Below are 16,607 nucleotides of genomic sequence, written 5' to 3'. Positions count from 1 at the left end.
TGTCCTCTCAACACTAAGCCTATGTTGGTGTGTATGATTGCATGATTTTTCATTTACCTTCAATTTTTCTGCCAGCCTGATTCTTCAGGCTGTGAAGATCCACTGAATGATAGACAGCCCCTGCCCTCCAGTTTATCAATCTGTCCCTCCCAATTTAATGTTGCACATAATGTCTTACTCTCAGGAATGAATGTACATACACCATGGAAGAAGGAAGTTCATTCATCTTCATCTGGAGTTTTGACACTAATTATGTCTCCAGACTTCCCCCTTTGTCTCCAGGATCCATACTCAGTTTTTCAAAGAGAAAAAAAGCAATAAAATGTTTTTGCTCTGTGATTCTCTCTCTCTCTCTCTCTCTCTCTTCAGTAGTGTCTCTCTCTTCACATAGTGTCTGTGTATACATCCTGTAGCAATCACCATTTTCTAGATAACAGGATGGGAAGCTGAAATCAAGACTGTCAATAGGCACACAGTATGAATTCAAGAAAAACATGTGCATCTCAATGGAATTTAAAGTTTAGGTAAATTTGTTCATAAGAATGTCTGCAAATACTTCTTTGGTTTAATAAGCAGTATTTTTGGTTTGCTAACATAAACCACTCTTTTTTCTTGATAGGAAGTATTTGCTCAAGTACTAGACAGTGGCTTCATCTCAGTTGATGCTTGAGAGTGGCAGGGAATTCATGCTCCTTGGGAGAAGAAAAAATAGCTGATGGTTGCAGTTAAAGGCTTTATTGTGCAATTGTCCATCCTGTGAGAGCAAATTTATTCTCAATCTTTAATTACCCTCTGATTGTTTTTTGGTTTTTAGCATTTTCCATATTGGTAAGAATCACTTCAAGTTTGCCACAGTTGATAATACTATTTATTGATTAATCTCTTGTCCCAGCTCAGATATGCGCTATTTCCTTCTTCAGCTCTCTTGTCTCTTTTGGAGCAGCTAACTAGTAGCACTCCTGGTTTTCCTAGGAAGTGGCTGGCTGTGTATATTTATGTTCCAGATGCTCTGATATGGATGTTTCGTGCTTCTGCTAACTCTGTCTAACTTTTTGCAGGACAGGGTTCTGAGCTGATGTGTGATTACCACCCCGAATTTTCTAGTTTAGCAATACTAATGTGCTTTGTTTTCTCAGAGCTTTGCAAGAAAATCCTAACACATGATTAAACTCTAAAGTAATATCTACATTCTGTCATAGACTAGGATTTTGATTTGTGCATTCTGCTTAGAAATAACTACATGCACAGTGTCTCCATTAAGCTGTTTCAATTGAAGCACTCTGGCTGTCTCCAATTACTGTATTTCATTGAAAAAATATCTACCTAGTCTGTGCCCCACATGTTGAACTTAGTGCTGTCAGACTTACAGTTTTAATTTGGAAAAGTTCGGTGCTTTGTCGTCAGTATAGCAATCTTTTATTACCCATATGTGCAGAGCATCTCTGCAGTTGGATGTAACCACACTAACTAGGTTTACAGTTTCAGGGGCATGTGGTAAGTGAAAGGGAACATATAGAAAGTCTTTGCTCAGTTTTCTGGAACATAATTGCTTTTCACTTAGCAATGTACGTAGACAGACAAGATTTATTTTTTTTCAAACTATGTCCTTGATGGATATTTAGGGTTTGCCAAAACTGAAAGATTTAATTTGCTTTTAAAATTTGATTTACAGAAAATTACCACAGTTATGCCACGTCTTTCTTGGATTCACTTGGTCCTCTAGTGGATTTCTTGTCATTGAAATGATAATACTTATGAAGAATGAAACTTGTTCCCCTGTTACTTGTAATGGTACAGAGGCTTGGTGTATTTGTTCATAAATTTTTCTCTTTTTTTTTTTTCTTTTTTCTCTGTTCCAAATGTATATTAGTTTTCATTGCATTAGATTTTAGAATTAAAGAGATAAGCCCCAAGTCTGGTCATGGGCTGAAGTGACACAGAGCTGTAATTTTGGTATATTCAGATAAAGTTAGTCTAACTTCATTTTATATACATGATCTGTTTAACGTACAAGGATTTTCAGTGATGAGTACTTCAGGAAGTTTACCAGGAGAGTTGGTTGCACTGCTCAGAAAACTTTTCTTTTGGTCTTCAGTTTGGTTTTTATTGAGTAAAGAATGTCTCTCAATTACCTCCTAACACCTGACCATGTAATGAGCCTGGAGGCAGAAGCATACCTTGGTGAAAGCAGATGAGCAGTTTGCTCCCACCACTGTCTCTGGATTGTAGTAGCACTTGTATGGAAGAGGATAGTGCACACAACATCGATTGCATGCACCTTCAGAAGGCCAAAGCTTTCAATAGCTGAATGTTGTATCTGTAATTACACATTAATTATCTGACTAATGTACTTAAATACCACAAAATAGTGGTGTGTTAATGTTAAAAGGGCATTCATTGTGTATTAAATTTTGAAAATTATATTTAAAGCTCTGTATGCTAGCGTGGAAATAATCTCCTCTAAATATTGCATGTTATTAAACTTTCTCATAATGCAATTGCATAGAAGAATTTGGTCATGGTAGCCAGAGTGGAGAGGTAGAGATCTTTTTATGACCTCTTTTTAGGGGTACGTCTGTAAGCTTTGTGTTTCATAAGGCTGAATGGAGTGGGTGAAGAAGGATTAAAATAGAATGAATCTTGCATGTAGCAGAAGCAATGTGATACAAGTATTTTTGTTCTTGGTAATAGAAGTTGTGTCCCACAGCTTGTGTTACAAGTTGTTAGGAAAGAAGGAAGTACAAATGAGTGTTTGGTAGTGTTCCAGTAATCCACCGCTAAGCCAAAGTTTTTTTTAACAGTTCATAATCTGAAAATAGCAACCTGACCCTTTTTTATTTGCTAAAGGAAAATCTGAACCTAATGGCGGAAAAAAAACCACCCAAAACCAGCCCCCTTTTAAATAATATAACTATTCATTGGAAAATTATAATGGCAAGACTTACATATCCATCAGCCTTTGGCTTCTAGTGAGGGGAAAATAGTTTTCAGAAGATAACCTGGAGTAACTACTTTTCTTTAGGTGTAAGGTACTAGAGGCGTTTCAGTGAAAATCTGCAGATCCTAAACCATACCAGGGAGTTGATTGCAGAATGAAACAAAGTTTGATTCAAAGCAAACGAAGACACCTGAACAATATAATAGTGATAGGTTGTAGCTGAATTTAAAATACATTATTTAATATACCATTTAAATTCTATTTAATATATTATTTAAATATATTACTTAGTTTTTACATTATTTAATATAAAATTTATATTCTATTTAATCTAATTTTTAAATATGTTATTTACTTTTATGAAATGGTCAAAGTATATGTGGCTTTTGCTGCTCTTTGTTAATTGTTTTTATGTTCTTTAGGATCTTTGTGAAATTATGTTCATTATGAGAAATTTGCAGTACTGTTGTTTACAGAGGGTCTAATACTTGTTCTTTAATCACTTTCAGGTCTCTTGTAGCTAACCTTGCTGCTGCTAATTGCTATAAGAAGGAAAAGCATCTTGATTTGGAGAAGAACTGGAAATTGGTGGAAAAAGCCAAAGTTTATTATATTGCAGTAAGTTCAGCCTCTTTCAACTTGCTAAAGTTTGTGTTACAGTATCCTGAAGTTTAAGCAATGAGTAAATCTGTTGTATGTGGTTTGGAATGATTTTATAGGAAGACAGGGAAAGAAAATGACTGCTTCAGTTTCAGTATAGTTTGATTTCTTCAAAATTAGATATACAAATGCAGAAGTATGTTTTAGTTGTATTCACTTAAATTGATGGGAAAAATCATAAGAACTAAACATATTTGCAGAGCTTTTGTAGTAATGCATCAAATTTACATTTCACATTTTCTAGTAAATTGTTGTGAAGGATGCACAAATTATGTAGAAAAACACTATTAGCATAATTATTCGCTGCAAACAGTTTGAGCTTATTTGTGTGAACAATCTTAATTGCTATTTATTCCATAGTAATTACTGTGGCACCTTATAACTCAATATTTCAGAAACAATGATTTTGACAAATCTCTTAAATGTGGGTGGTGGGGCAAACTGATTTTAATGATTAAATCTTGCTTCTGGAATAAAGGGGGGTTTGAGGATAGGGCATTAGTAGATTCACAATTAGTATTCTTTCTTTACCATCCAGAATGAATCAAGCCAGATAAATGTATTTGTATAGGTTATGTCTTGCCTAAATAACAGTGGTGAATTTGTTTTCATCTTCTCTCAAGTTGATATGACTGATCAAAATTAACAAACATAGAACATCTATGACAGATTAAAACCTCATAACATGCATGTAATATATGGATTCTGTATGACAGCTGTTTCCATTCTGCTACCTGAGCTATGTGGGAACAACTGGCAAGAAGTGTAAAAAATTGATTATCCAGGAGGAACAAGTTCATTGAAAATACAGTTACTTCTTTTAGGTAGTGTTAATGTCTCCTACAGCCAGTTAGTGTGCACTGCTGTAGGCCTTACATGGTTGTTATTGATTCTTGTGTATGGCCGAGATTGCCCCTTTATAACTGTCAAAAAATACTTACAACCTTCTCTGCGTACAAAGAAAATACGTCCTGCTGCTATGACCATATGTTTGTGCTGTGGTTAAAATATATGTAGGTGTATTGTCTACTAATTTTTTATTGCTGTTTTTTTCACGTGTTCTGCGCTCTTTCTTTTCCAAATACCATGCTTGGGAATTACTGCTGTTGGCTGAAAAATTTTGAAAGGCTAAGAGTATAGTTTAAATAAAGAAGAATGGCAAATATTCCCAAAAGTTTTACGGCACTAAGTTTGGGGTTATTATTTTTTTTAATTTTCCCATGCCTGTATATAATTCCCAATGAAGCTTCCAATGTACAATTTGGAAAAATTAAACTTAGTGGAGATGCTTCAGGAAAACTGCGAGGTGCTATTACATGAGGTGCTAAAGAGGTTTGTATTTTTTAAGAAAAAGCCTTCTTTTTTAGTTCTGAAGTCACTCCTCTGTGTTCAGTCAGTTTGATCACTTAAATTTTGACTAGATGATTCACTACACTGTTTTTTGTATATATTAAAAGCTGTTTTTCTTAGATGCCAGTTCTACAACATCCAAACATTGACTAGGAGACAGAGAATTATTGTACTAAACTGGAAATAAACCCCAAGATGCGCAAGTATTAATGGATAAATGAATAACACTGAAGTGCTAATAAATGGTATTATATATTTACAATATGAAATTCAGATTAGGAAAGTATATGATTGCAGATATTTTGAGTGAAAAACCGTGTTCACATGTAGAGCAAAAGCATGCAGGGATGGGCTCAACTCAGATTTCTGGGACAGTATTATCACTTCAGATTACAGACTGTGTTCGCAAATTTACTGAAGGAGAGGAGACAGTGTAGAACCGTCCATGGTTCCTCATGCTACAGTGTGCTCATGCCCTTTTCTTTCATTTAGCTTCTTTACTTGAGGGTTTGTAGTGATTTACCAGATTAAACGAATCCATGTAGTGAGCATTTACCACTCCCGAGGTGTAGAGGGTAGCTCTGAGTCATTAATTTGTCTGCTGTTTGTCTTGACTTCAGTCTTGTTGCCTTCCTTGACTTTGCACTGTGCATATGTTGCTTTTCATTTCCTTCTTTCTATCCAACTGTCACCTATTTCTTGGATTGCATTAGAGTGTATGTCAGTGACAGCTACTTATTGTGGAAATCCATGTCCTGAGATGATCAAACAATATATTTTCTTGGCAGAACTGGGCAGTTGTTGCTTTAGGACAGGTCTCTGATATCCTGTGGTCACCTGTATGTGTTTCAAAGAATAGATAATATACTTTTCAATTCAGCATTCAGCAGAATGACACTCACGTGAAACTTAGCTCTAAAATCTAATCAATTCACAGAGGGAGGAGTAGGTACAAAGGAAAAGATAGTGAAGCTGTGACAAAACCCTTAAAGACAACTTCTGTTCCATGGATGAACACAATACATTTATTTTAGCCAGCTGGTAATCAGATCCAGCAGACAAATTAGAGAAAGACAAGCAGAGTATAGGACCCAGTAAATCACAGATAGAAGCGAAATTCAGAGGCTGCCCCACCTTTCTCAAAGATGATAAACTTTAAAGGTGTATTTTAATCCTTTAAAATTACTCTATTTTGTATCATTTAAGATAGGCTACATGTACTGTCAAACTCTATGCAATTTCTTTTCCTTCTCCAGATATAATTCCTATACTTGCGGTAATTTATACCATTGACATAGTATCTTCCAGTCTGTCATATTCATTTCACTGTGGATCAGCTAGCTGTGCTGCTGGTGTCTGATTAGAATTCACTGTGAGGGATTTTATTTGGCTCCTACTGAGGCTAGAAGATGTCTCTTACTCAGACATTTCCCTTATTTCAGAGTAAGTTGAGAGTCATGATAGCACTAAACACTGTCATTCAGTCTCTGGAACTGTGAATGGGACACAACATGAAATTAATCATAAATTTGGGGGACAGGCAAATGAATTTATTTTTTTTTTTCTATGAGTTTGTGCTTGCTGTCAGGAGTTGCATTTTAGAAATCATAGGTGTTAGAGCTGCATATTACAAACTTGGGTGATAAAACTCCGTATTTGTGCAGCTTGTCTTATTTTAAGAGGCATCTGTGGGAGTTGCTGGTGTTCAGTTTCTTGAACATTGCAGACAAACATTTTGACATTATTAATGCAACTTGAAGTATATAGCTGTTAATTTTCATATTTTACAAAGGCCTGAAGTGCAAAGATATTTTTATTGTCAGTGGTTTTGGTTAAAAAGAAGTATCTGTTGATAAGAGTTATTTAGAAGAGCAGAAGGAAATTGAGGAGAATTTTAGTCAATTGGCTCCAATGGGCAACTCTGTTTTACTATATATAAGTAAATTTTGCATTTCTTCTTCCATAATGGGAAGAAAACAGAAAAGGAGAAAATGCTTTCCTTCATTAAAAGCTGCACTTAACCTTGTGAAATCTTAACTGTATCAATTGATACATACAGCTTGCTCATATGGACAGCTGAATTTTAACTTTCTCTCTGTACATGAACATGATTGTTTAAACATTATTTAAACATTCCCAGGTATGTGTTTTCTCCTGTTCCAGCTAGCCATCCTTATTTCAGCCAGTTACTTACTTGTACCCAATTTGTCCTTCAGTCCAACACCTGCACTTGTTTAATGTTTGCAGTTGGTGATTATGAGGTGGATGGAACACTGGCATTTGATGCTCGTATTTTCTTGGTGCTGAAGTAATGTATTTCTTCTTGAAAGTTGCTTCTGTGCTTCAGTTGGGTTTTTTTGTTTGCTTCATTTTCTTTCCCAAGCACTTTCCTTTACTAAGCATCTGAAATGGCAGTATTGACTGCAGCTGTGTTCCCAGTCTGTGGTGTAATGGGAGTTGTAGCTCAGAATGGATCAGTAAAGTAGCTTTCAAAACCCAAACAAATCTTCGTTGTTATTTGGCTGTTGTTATTTCATAATCTGTAAAAGTTTAAACTGTTTTGTCCTCCTACATCTGCATAGCAAATACTTAAAGTTTCTAAATGATGATGCCCTTCAGTTGTACTACAATGAGTATAAAATTTTCTAATGCTGCTTAGATTTGTTAGCCCACAGTTGAATTACATTCACCCCTCTTCAGCATTTTTTGTGCTTTCAAAGTTGATATCAAGTGTAGTTTATTTTGTTGATAATGGCAGTTCTCATGAAGACCAGGAATTCTGGGCTTAGGCTGAGTTTCCAGGAGGAAATGCCATTTATTACAGCAAATCATAGTGAACCTAATGCAACACATCTATCTGCTGGAGAAATATGAAAATTTTAACCACCCTGGTCTGTTTCAACAAACACTGTGCTATTTTTATATTTATTTTCTTTTAATACCTAAGTGCTTGTCTAAGCAGAGAGATACTGTGGTAGTCTAGTGGGCTTGATGGAGGAATTATCTGGTTTCAACATGAGTCTGTCAAAACATAAGCTTGATGTCAGCAACGAATAGTAAAGCTTAAATAATATTCTACAGTATTTTACATGGGGCTTGGCTATTTTACTTTTGAAAAAATGCTGATTATTATAACAATGTAAGTATAAATGAAAGTTCTTTTGTGCTGTCTCTTCCTTTCAGAGACATATTCAGTGAATGCATTTTTATTGTAATTTACTGCTATGATAAGTATGATAACTTACAATGGATTGCGAGAGGCATTTTCCTTTGAGATGTGCTAGGTCTGTGCTAGGAAACAAGTTACTGGCAGGAAGCAAAATATCCCTTAAAAAAGACATCTGTTTGAATAACTTCACTATATTTTTTTTTTCCATTGATGACTTTTGTCATAGTGCTCTGGCACCAGTATGTTATGCCATTTGACATGCAACACTGTTTCTCACAATGATTAATAGGTTTTTATGGCCAGGAAAACACCATACTGAATTATTAGTGAATATTTTAGCCATGGAGAAGAAGGTACAGCTAGCAACAGTTAATTGTGGCCTTTTTTTGATAGCCTGGGATAACATCCCCTTACTGAAACCCATCATCTTGAGCCATTGTGTTTTCTGGAAGTCATAGCTGAAGGGGGATGCATTTGCTGTGGAGAGATGATAGACTCTGTATCTAACCAGGAAGAAAATCTGCCATTTACTGGGTTCCAAAACAAATATGGGGGAAAAAAAACCTTTCTCGCTCATAAATACAGAAATCCACCACTTTATTTCTTTGATTAAAATGCAGAAAAAGGCCTTGTCTAAACTGGCACCAGCCACATGTTGTGTCATCCTGTGATATATTTAGGAAGTGGAGTGCATTATGCTACCATTTCAGGTATAACTTCCTATGCGTAAACTATTTTGTTAATGTTTTCTCAAGTAACTTATGTGAAAAAGTGAATTAGAAATTTCTTTTTTTGTTGTGAAATTTGGTCTTCAAGATGCCATTCTTCGAAATGAATGCTTTGTATGCAGAAAAATACATCATTAGCTTTTAACAAAGGTTATACCTCGTATTTCTATAGGATAAAATTAACGAGAATCTGTCTAACATTGTAAAAATATTTAGTTCTAAATGTTCACCTCTATGCAATTAATTATATTTTTTAAGGTGAAGAACATACATATTTCCTTTTCTGTCCTTCTCCTCCTACCCCAGTAGCCTTTAAATTGCAGATATGTTTCTTCAGCACAGTAATTAGTGAAGTTCAGTCATCGCTCCTTTTATCATGTGATTTTTGTGTGGTTTTTTTAGAAGAATGCCTTATTAGAACACTTACACAGCCAGTCTAGCTGCAACAGCCAGGCGGCAATAGCAGTGCCATTTTTCACAAAGAAAATGTTGAAAAGGAGCCAAATGTTTGGTGGCAGAGTCTGTTGCTAGGAAATCAAGTTCCTGAGGCGATTAATGACAAAGCAAGCAATAAAAAGAAGGCAGAATTACAGATTTAAAAGAGAGGGAGAAAAAAAAGTGGTTGGTGTTATAATTACCCAAAGAAATCCGTACTCATTAAATTGGCTGTTTTTATGATTGACTTTAATTGGAGGTTAGCTCAGATATTTAGCTCCTTTCCCACCCCTTTAAACACACACATGCACATAATCTGTAGAACTGCAGACTTGTTTTTCTAAGCATTGAGAGGAGCTTGCCCTGTAATTTGATCCCCACTGACAGATGCATTTTCTATGCTGCCATTTTGAATTAACCTATTGTGCAACAATTTTCCTCAGCTCTGTTGAATAAAACATCAAGTCTTATTACCTCAGATGGATTTGATAGAGTAAAAGAATGTACTTCTAGCTGAAGTAGACTATTTGCAATGAGTTCAGTGATTTGAACTCTGCCAACAAGCCCCAATAATTTGTGATGTATACTTAAAGAATGAAAGAGAGAAGAGCCACGTGGGGGGTCTTTTTGGCTGTATGAAGTTCAAACACAAACCTCGGAGTAATATTGTTGTATGTGCTAAGGTTATGTCCCGAGATCAAACCTTTATAGATGAAGCATGTTAACTGAGATTTTTTACTATTAAGCAGATTAGGTTTGAACTAGAGATTCTCTTACCCTAAGTAGTTACCAAACTGTCAGGCTACTGTGGGATTGCAAAAATAAAAATCAGTCCCCCTCTCCCAGAAGCTCCAATAGTTGGATTTTACCTCTGATACTTCTTTTGTGAAGAGAAATTTTCCCTTATAAAGTTAGGCTCGAATAAATGATGTTTTACAATTATATTAAATTCCAAATTACTCTGTGATAAGGGGAGAACAGGCTTTCACCTTATTCACTTTTCTGCCCAATTAGAAAAACTTACACAGTTGGTTCAACAAAATTTTGGCACAGAAATGGGAAGGCAACTGACCCTGACATTTAAATCCTGTCATGTTTCATTGCTCGTTTCAAGACAATATTCCCTACTTGGAGCAAGTGATAAGTGAGAAAATAACCTTTTACAATACCTGCAAGTGAATACACAGAAACTAACTATAAAACCCAAATGATGCCATAGCTCTCCGAATTTGTAACCAAACAAGGAAACAATAGAACTGCGCTTATTCTGTCCAACAAAACCCACATTACTAATCAGATGCCAATGCCAAGCTGTCTGCTTTGTTAAATACCCAGGTTCCCTGAGGCAAGAAGACAGCTGCTATAACTACTATGAAATTTGGTAGTTCAATCTATTTTTGCTACCCTTGGGCTATCAAGCTACTGTTAATTCAGACCACCCCAATTGGTACACTTTAGGGACTTTTTTCAAAGTGTTTGTAATTAAAATGATAAAACATCATTATTACTCCAAAGATGTTGTGCGCGCTTTGTATTTGACAGATACCTACAGAGATAAACCCAGCGTGTAATTTTCATTGACATAATGGTTGTGATTGCATTACCCTTTTAAAAGTATATTGCTTTTTAAAGGGGGGTTGGGGAGAAGAAGGGAAAGGGCATGCTTTTATTTCATTAATAGAATATGTAAATCTGTTGAAATACTAAATCAGTCTCTTGGTTGTAAGCTACTTGTCTGCACAGACTGAATCAGGCTTTGTAGCAGGCTGGGGAGTGCTGAGAATTGGTGTTCACAAGGGACAGGGACCTGCTGTGCCACCCACAGCTGACTGCAGAGACCTCTGCTCCCAGGTGCCTCTGCCTTTCAGGCCACAGTCTCCAATCATATTAACTCTGGCCAGACTTAACACACTTATTTAAATGTAAATTAAAAAGGGAAGACTTCATACTCTTAAGTGGTGAGGTGAATCAGTTGGAAAGGAAATTTTTACTGTAGCTTCTCTTGCATGTCAGGTTTTATTTGATGCTCTCCTTATGAGAGCATAAGAATTTTGTCTGTTACCATGTCAGCTTTCTTAGAGCAAAAGCTCAAAACTAAAGCACCATCAAATCAAGACATTAGAAGCTCTGAAACAATATTGGTTCTATCTTGTATTAATTTTTGTTTCAGTTCTTGTTTGATAACATCTTAAAAGAATCATTCATTTAAGACTGTTCTAAAGACCAAAACTTGACATTTGTGAATTTTTCTTGTTTGAGTTAAACTTGTTTGTTTTGGTTGCTGCCTACCAAAATTTATCATAGATTCTAGTCACCACTCTGTGTACAGTTGATTTAAATGTAGGGTTCTTGCTTTCTCCTAAAGGACTTGATCTCATTAACATGAGGAAATGTCATAGTCAGCATAACCCTGAAATATGTATTGTGTCTGTCATTATGTCATCAACTTTTACATTTAAAAAACTTAAAAATTCTGCAGCAACTGTACTCTTTTACATGAAGGAGTTCTATTTTTTCAACAGCAAAGCCTGTGCATAACTTTAGAGCTAAGCTATTTATGATAGCCCACTACTTGGTCTGAAGTGAAAATTACAGTTTCATTTATTGTTTACTTGTGTAATAAGGGCAGTGCAGTAGTTTAAATACAATTTTTTAGGTTATTTTTGCAAATGGTTATGATGAATGATTTGCTTTGAAATGAGCATTAAAGTGATAACATTTGGGCATGATATTTCAAAGCCAGTAACTTACAGTAAAATTACGGAATGTTAAAATACTCATGCACGTAATGCAAGGGAATTCAAATATGCTGCTTCTTATCCTAAAACTTAAACTGTACTGAGGGGCATCGATCTTCCCTGTAGTCCAGAGGTGCTTTGAAATAACAGGATAGGAACCTGCAGGCTACTTTTTGATTCTGCAAGAAATAATTACCGTTTTAGAAAGTGAAAATGTTTTTACAGCATAGCTAATCAATATCCTAAAAGTCTGTGTTGAGAAAATTTTGTGCTACATTGTGCTTAGTAATTGTGTACTTGGAGTAAAAAAATTATTTTGCAAAAATGCTTCTATGTGGATTTTCACTGATAATATATTAAACACATAAATAGTATGCCTTGCAGATTGGGCTTTTTACAACTTTGTGATAAGTTCTTTGGCCCTTTAGGAGGCAGAAGGGCTGAGTCCTGCCAGCTTTGTTTGTTGTCAGGTTTATTTGAAATAGGAGTTGACTGATCCCAAAAGCAGGCTCTGGAAGTTCACGTGAAAGGAGCTTCTGAGAAGTTTTTGTGGTGTGGCTTTAATCCTTCTGGTCGTCAGGCTGCTGTTCAATCAGCAGTGCACTGGGTCACCTTGGTAAATGTGCTTCAGACTGTCTGGTTTGGTCAAAAGAAAGAAGATCCTTCTTTTTTCTTTTCTTTTTCCTTTAATTAAGGGTAGAATGCTCAAGGAAATACAACATTCTCTGAATAAGTAATAAGTGCTGGTTTTGAAGAATTTTTTTAATTTGGAGAAGTGGATGTGAGACGGTGTTTCTTTCTAAGGAATATACAGACCGTCATGGTAGCAGGTAGTGCTTGACAGATAAAACATAATTTTTGCAATATGAACAAGATAAAAACACCAGTACTAATCCTTGCAAAGGTCTGACTTAAACAAAAGATAAGGGCCCATAGATTTTTTCCATAATAGAAGGATTTTGCTGATGCAGCTGCTGCAGAAAACCATCCTGGGGATTTACACTTCTTTCTGGCATAAGCACCCTGATATGGAGTCACTTTGTAACAGCTGCTGCACCAGCAGAAGTGCTCTCACCTTCCTAATCATACTTGCACCATGTTTCTGTAGCAGGGCTGTGTTGGTTAAGGGTAAAGTGGCTTTTGCATGTTTCTAAAAAATGTAGCTGCTTAAACAAAATAATTTAATAAACACCTGGCCATAGTATTCACCATAAATACTCAGACCTTGTGGTCCATAAATATTGCAAAGCTCTTTCTAAGTCACAAGATTTCCCATGGTTAGTACATGGCTAACAATTCTCACCCTTGGAGAGGTGTAGGTGAGAAGGTGTCTTGTTACCACTTTTTATGCTGAAGTTATGGAAGTTGTTTTGCAGAATGCCACTGCTCCTAATAGTTTTTGCCAACTATGATATTGCCAGATGCAATATAACAATACTTTCCTGCAAATTTGAAAATGGTGGGAAACAGCAGTTAACAGTATTTATCATGAAATATGCCTCAGCATATGCCTCTGAACATGTCTTTTTAAGACCATATGGAGTATAATTGGTGCTGAACAACATTGAGGTGTTTTGTGAAAAGTAAAGGCTAAGCACTATAAAGAGTCATAAAATCTGAAAGAATGAGGCAAATGTAAGAAATGGGAGAAAGAGGGCGGTACTGAATACTCTGTCTTGCTCTCTGCATAACCTGATGTGAAAGAACGCAGTATTTTTTCATAGATTTCTCTTCACAGTAGGGTTAAAATAAAGAAATTCAGCAAAACAGTGGCAGGTAGTTGATATGGAAGATGGTGTGAGTAACTGGAATGAAGCAGAGACAACCTTGTCAACTACTGAGGGCACCCAGGACATTACTGGCATTTATAGCTGTGTATACTGTCATTGATTGCAGCAAAGTAAGGTAAGAATGAACTTTGTTCCTTAAATATGAATTTCCCTTGTCCTTTGAGGACTGTAGTCAAAACTCAATACTTTTTATTTGTTTAGTTACCAGATAGTATTTCCTATTTCCAATAGGAAAAATTCCAATTTAGAATTAATAGAGCAATGTACTAAAATTTAAATTCCTCATTATTTTATTTATTTTAATCATGAACTACAACTAAATCTAGGAAAAAAGTTACGAACTAGAAGTGATTGAAAATTTTCAACAATATGAAGGATCCAATTTTCGCTGAAGAAAGAGAGAAATTTTCAATGAGCATGTATATAAAGGACAGCAAGCATTCATTCCCCAGAACCAGTGCTGTCCCTAAGCGTTTCTTTATACTGCTGAGAATGGCCTGAAGAGAGTTTCTGCTGAGGACTGTAGATTCTTATCTGCCTAATTGAGCCATCATTTGTTGACATGAGGGAAATCATGTGACCTGCCTTTAATGCATTTCACAGTAACAGCAGAAGTAGAAAATGTTGTTCCTGAAAGGGGAGCAGAAAATGTTAAAATTTTTTAGATTACGGAATATTGTGAAATTTGTATTGCAGCAGAGTCAAATGTTTGAACATGAGAATGGTAAATACATTAAATAAAATAATCCGATTCTAATTATCTTGAAAACATTGAATTTCTTTCTATTACAAAGCCTACAGACCTTCAAAATATGAATTTAATAAGTACTTAGTTTTATCAGTATGATGATAAAATTATGTCACTAAAATTGAAAGCATGTGCCATCTTTCTTTTCTTTTGAGTAAAAATGTCATTATAGTAATCTGCCCAATTGCCGAGTTGGTACCAAGTGTTGTACAGTGGTGAAAGTAACAACAGAAAATATCCAATGTTATGATTTAGGAGATAGATATCAGAAAAGGGTTTTAAAACCCCCTGTAATTGGAGGCATATTCTCTGCTTTATTCAGTCACTCTACTGTAATCAATTTTATATTAAACTTCAGTCATGCTCCCCAAGCAATTTTATAGAACGTAGAATTACAGGCTTAAGAGTTGACTTGTTGGGGTTTTTTACAGCACTAGGTTGAATTGATCTCATCTGTAAGAAAGTTAATTTCAATTTTGTTTTAAAAACATGGGATTATTGACTGCTCTGTTGATAAAGTGACATCATAGGTTGGAGGAGAGAAGTTTAGCAGCAAAACCACTTTAGAATTATATCTAGAAATCGACTGAGTAACCTGAGATTGATAGCATTGTAGAGACTTTTTTACTAATTAATAGATGATGTGATGGTGTCTGCTGATTTTCATACCACGAGCAGTCATGTCACCACTGACCTGACAGGAAAGAGTATCAGAAGAGTACTCCAGCCCTTCTGCAGCCTCAGATCTGTGTAGGAAATCTTCTCTGCTGAAAATAGTTGACAGCTGGTAGAGAATTGTATGCGCTTCTCTTGTCGTAGTCTTGTCTAGACATCCATGTGTGGCTGTTGTTGGGATGTGATACTGGGCTAGGAAGGACTTTGAACTGATAATTTACTATTGCAGCTTTTAAGTTCAAAAGATTCATGGCTTGCACCTCTCATTCTTGCTTTTTGACCTAGTGCGAGGACTGAAACGGAAACCATAATGAAAAGTAAGACAGAAGTGTCAGAGCTTGAAAAGAAAAGTATAAATCTTTAGATGTTGGGAAAGAAATTCTCCTGGGCATGTTATAATGTAGTGTCCTTCTCTTTTACATAAAAAGAATATACATGCTTTAATGTTTTATTTTCAGAAAAATTGTGATAATGTTAATGCAGTAGAATACAGCTTACACGTTGGTGAACCATGGTGGAGCATTTAATGTGTTTTGCACACTGTTCGAGCTATTGGCTTTAGATTTGAAAGCAGATTTTGTTAAGCTATAGTTGTTTTAAACTTGTGTTACCAATTAGAAAACGACGCGACAATTAACATCTGCCCTGAAGGCAAATGTTTTAATTCTGATGGTACAATGTAATAACATCTAAGTAGAAAATTCCGGGATGAATTTAGACTTTTTCATGTAGAAGACAACACCCAGCATGTTACCCACGATGTGAATTCCATTTTCTTAGCTGTAGGCTATAAATGGTCATAATACCTAAAAAGCTATAATTGAATCACAGTCAGTATATATTTGAGCTGCTGTCAGAGTCATCCTTGCCACCTTGTTCACTCATACAGAGGAATAGTTCGGACCTTTGGACAGAATGCATGATATTTTGGTGCTGAGTGACATTTGCCAGGAAGGAAGAGTATTTCCACATTTCTTCCCATTTTCCTCATTTCAGCCCAATTAGTTTAGAATGGAGCAAACCTTCGACTTTGCCCTTACTTGCTCTTTTTCTACTTAAATGTATTTATGCATATGCAACTGATGAATCAGTTGGAATTTGGAAAGTAATTTTTTCCTCCTGCTAACAATAATTAGGGAGTACTGCTATAGGAAGAGGGTTTTTTTCCAAGAATCTAAGCTCAGTCATCATCTTGTCTTTTCAATCTTATTAGTACTGTATATATTATAATGCTAAAAGTAGTCACCAACATTTTATTGTAAATAGACGCTATTTAATATTGCATCAGTTTTACAACACTGTCTTGTCCTCTTGTTACAAATCACATAAGTTTTCAATTTAACAATAGACTAGGTTTAACATTAATAGAAAATACA

The 16,607-nt window shown here is 35.6% G+C and overlaps 1 protein-coding gene across 2 annotated transcripts in view; it reads left to right on the top strand.

Moving 5' to 3' along the window:
• The window catches only part of ADK (adenosine kinase), a 273,021-nt gene that overhangs the window by 124,342 nt on the left and 132,072 nt on the right, over window positions 1–16,607 (top strand). For both annotated transcript variants that reach the window (XM_005520516.2, XM_014250563.2), the window contains exon 6: window positions 3,448–3,556. In XM_005520516.2, coding sequence (XP_005520573.1) covers window positions 3,448–3,556 — 109 coding nt within the window. The remainder of the gene's footprint in view (window positions 1–3,447; window positions 3,557–16,607) is intronic.

This window comes from Pseudopodoces humilis, chromosome 9 (genome assembly GCF_049639895.1).
Source record: "Pseudopodoces humilis isolate 2021_Gansu_Grassland_sample_001 chromosome 9, ASM4963989v1, whole genome shotgun sequence".
Classification (NCBI taxonomy): domain Eukaryota; kingdom Metazoa; phylum Chordata; class Aves; order Passeriformes; family Paridae; genus Pseudopodoces; species Pseudopodoces humilis.
This window is presented reverse-complemented; position numbering and strand designations above follow the sequence as displayed.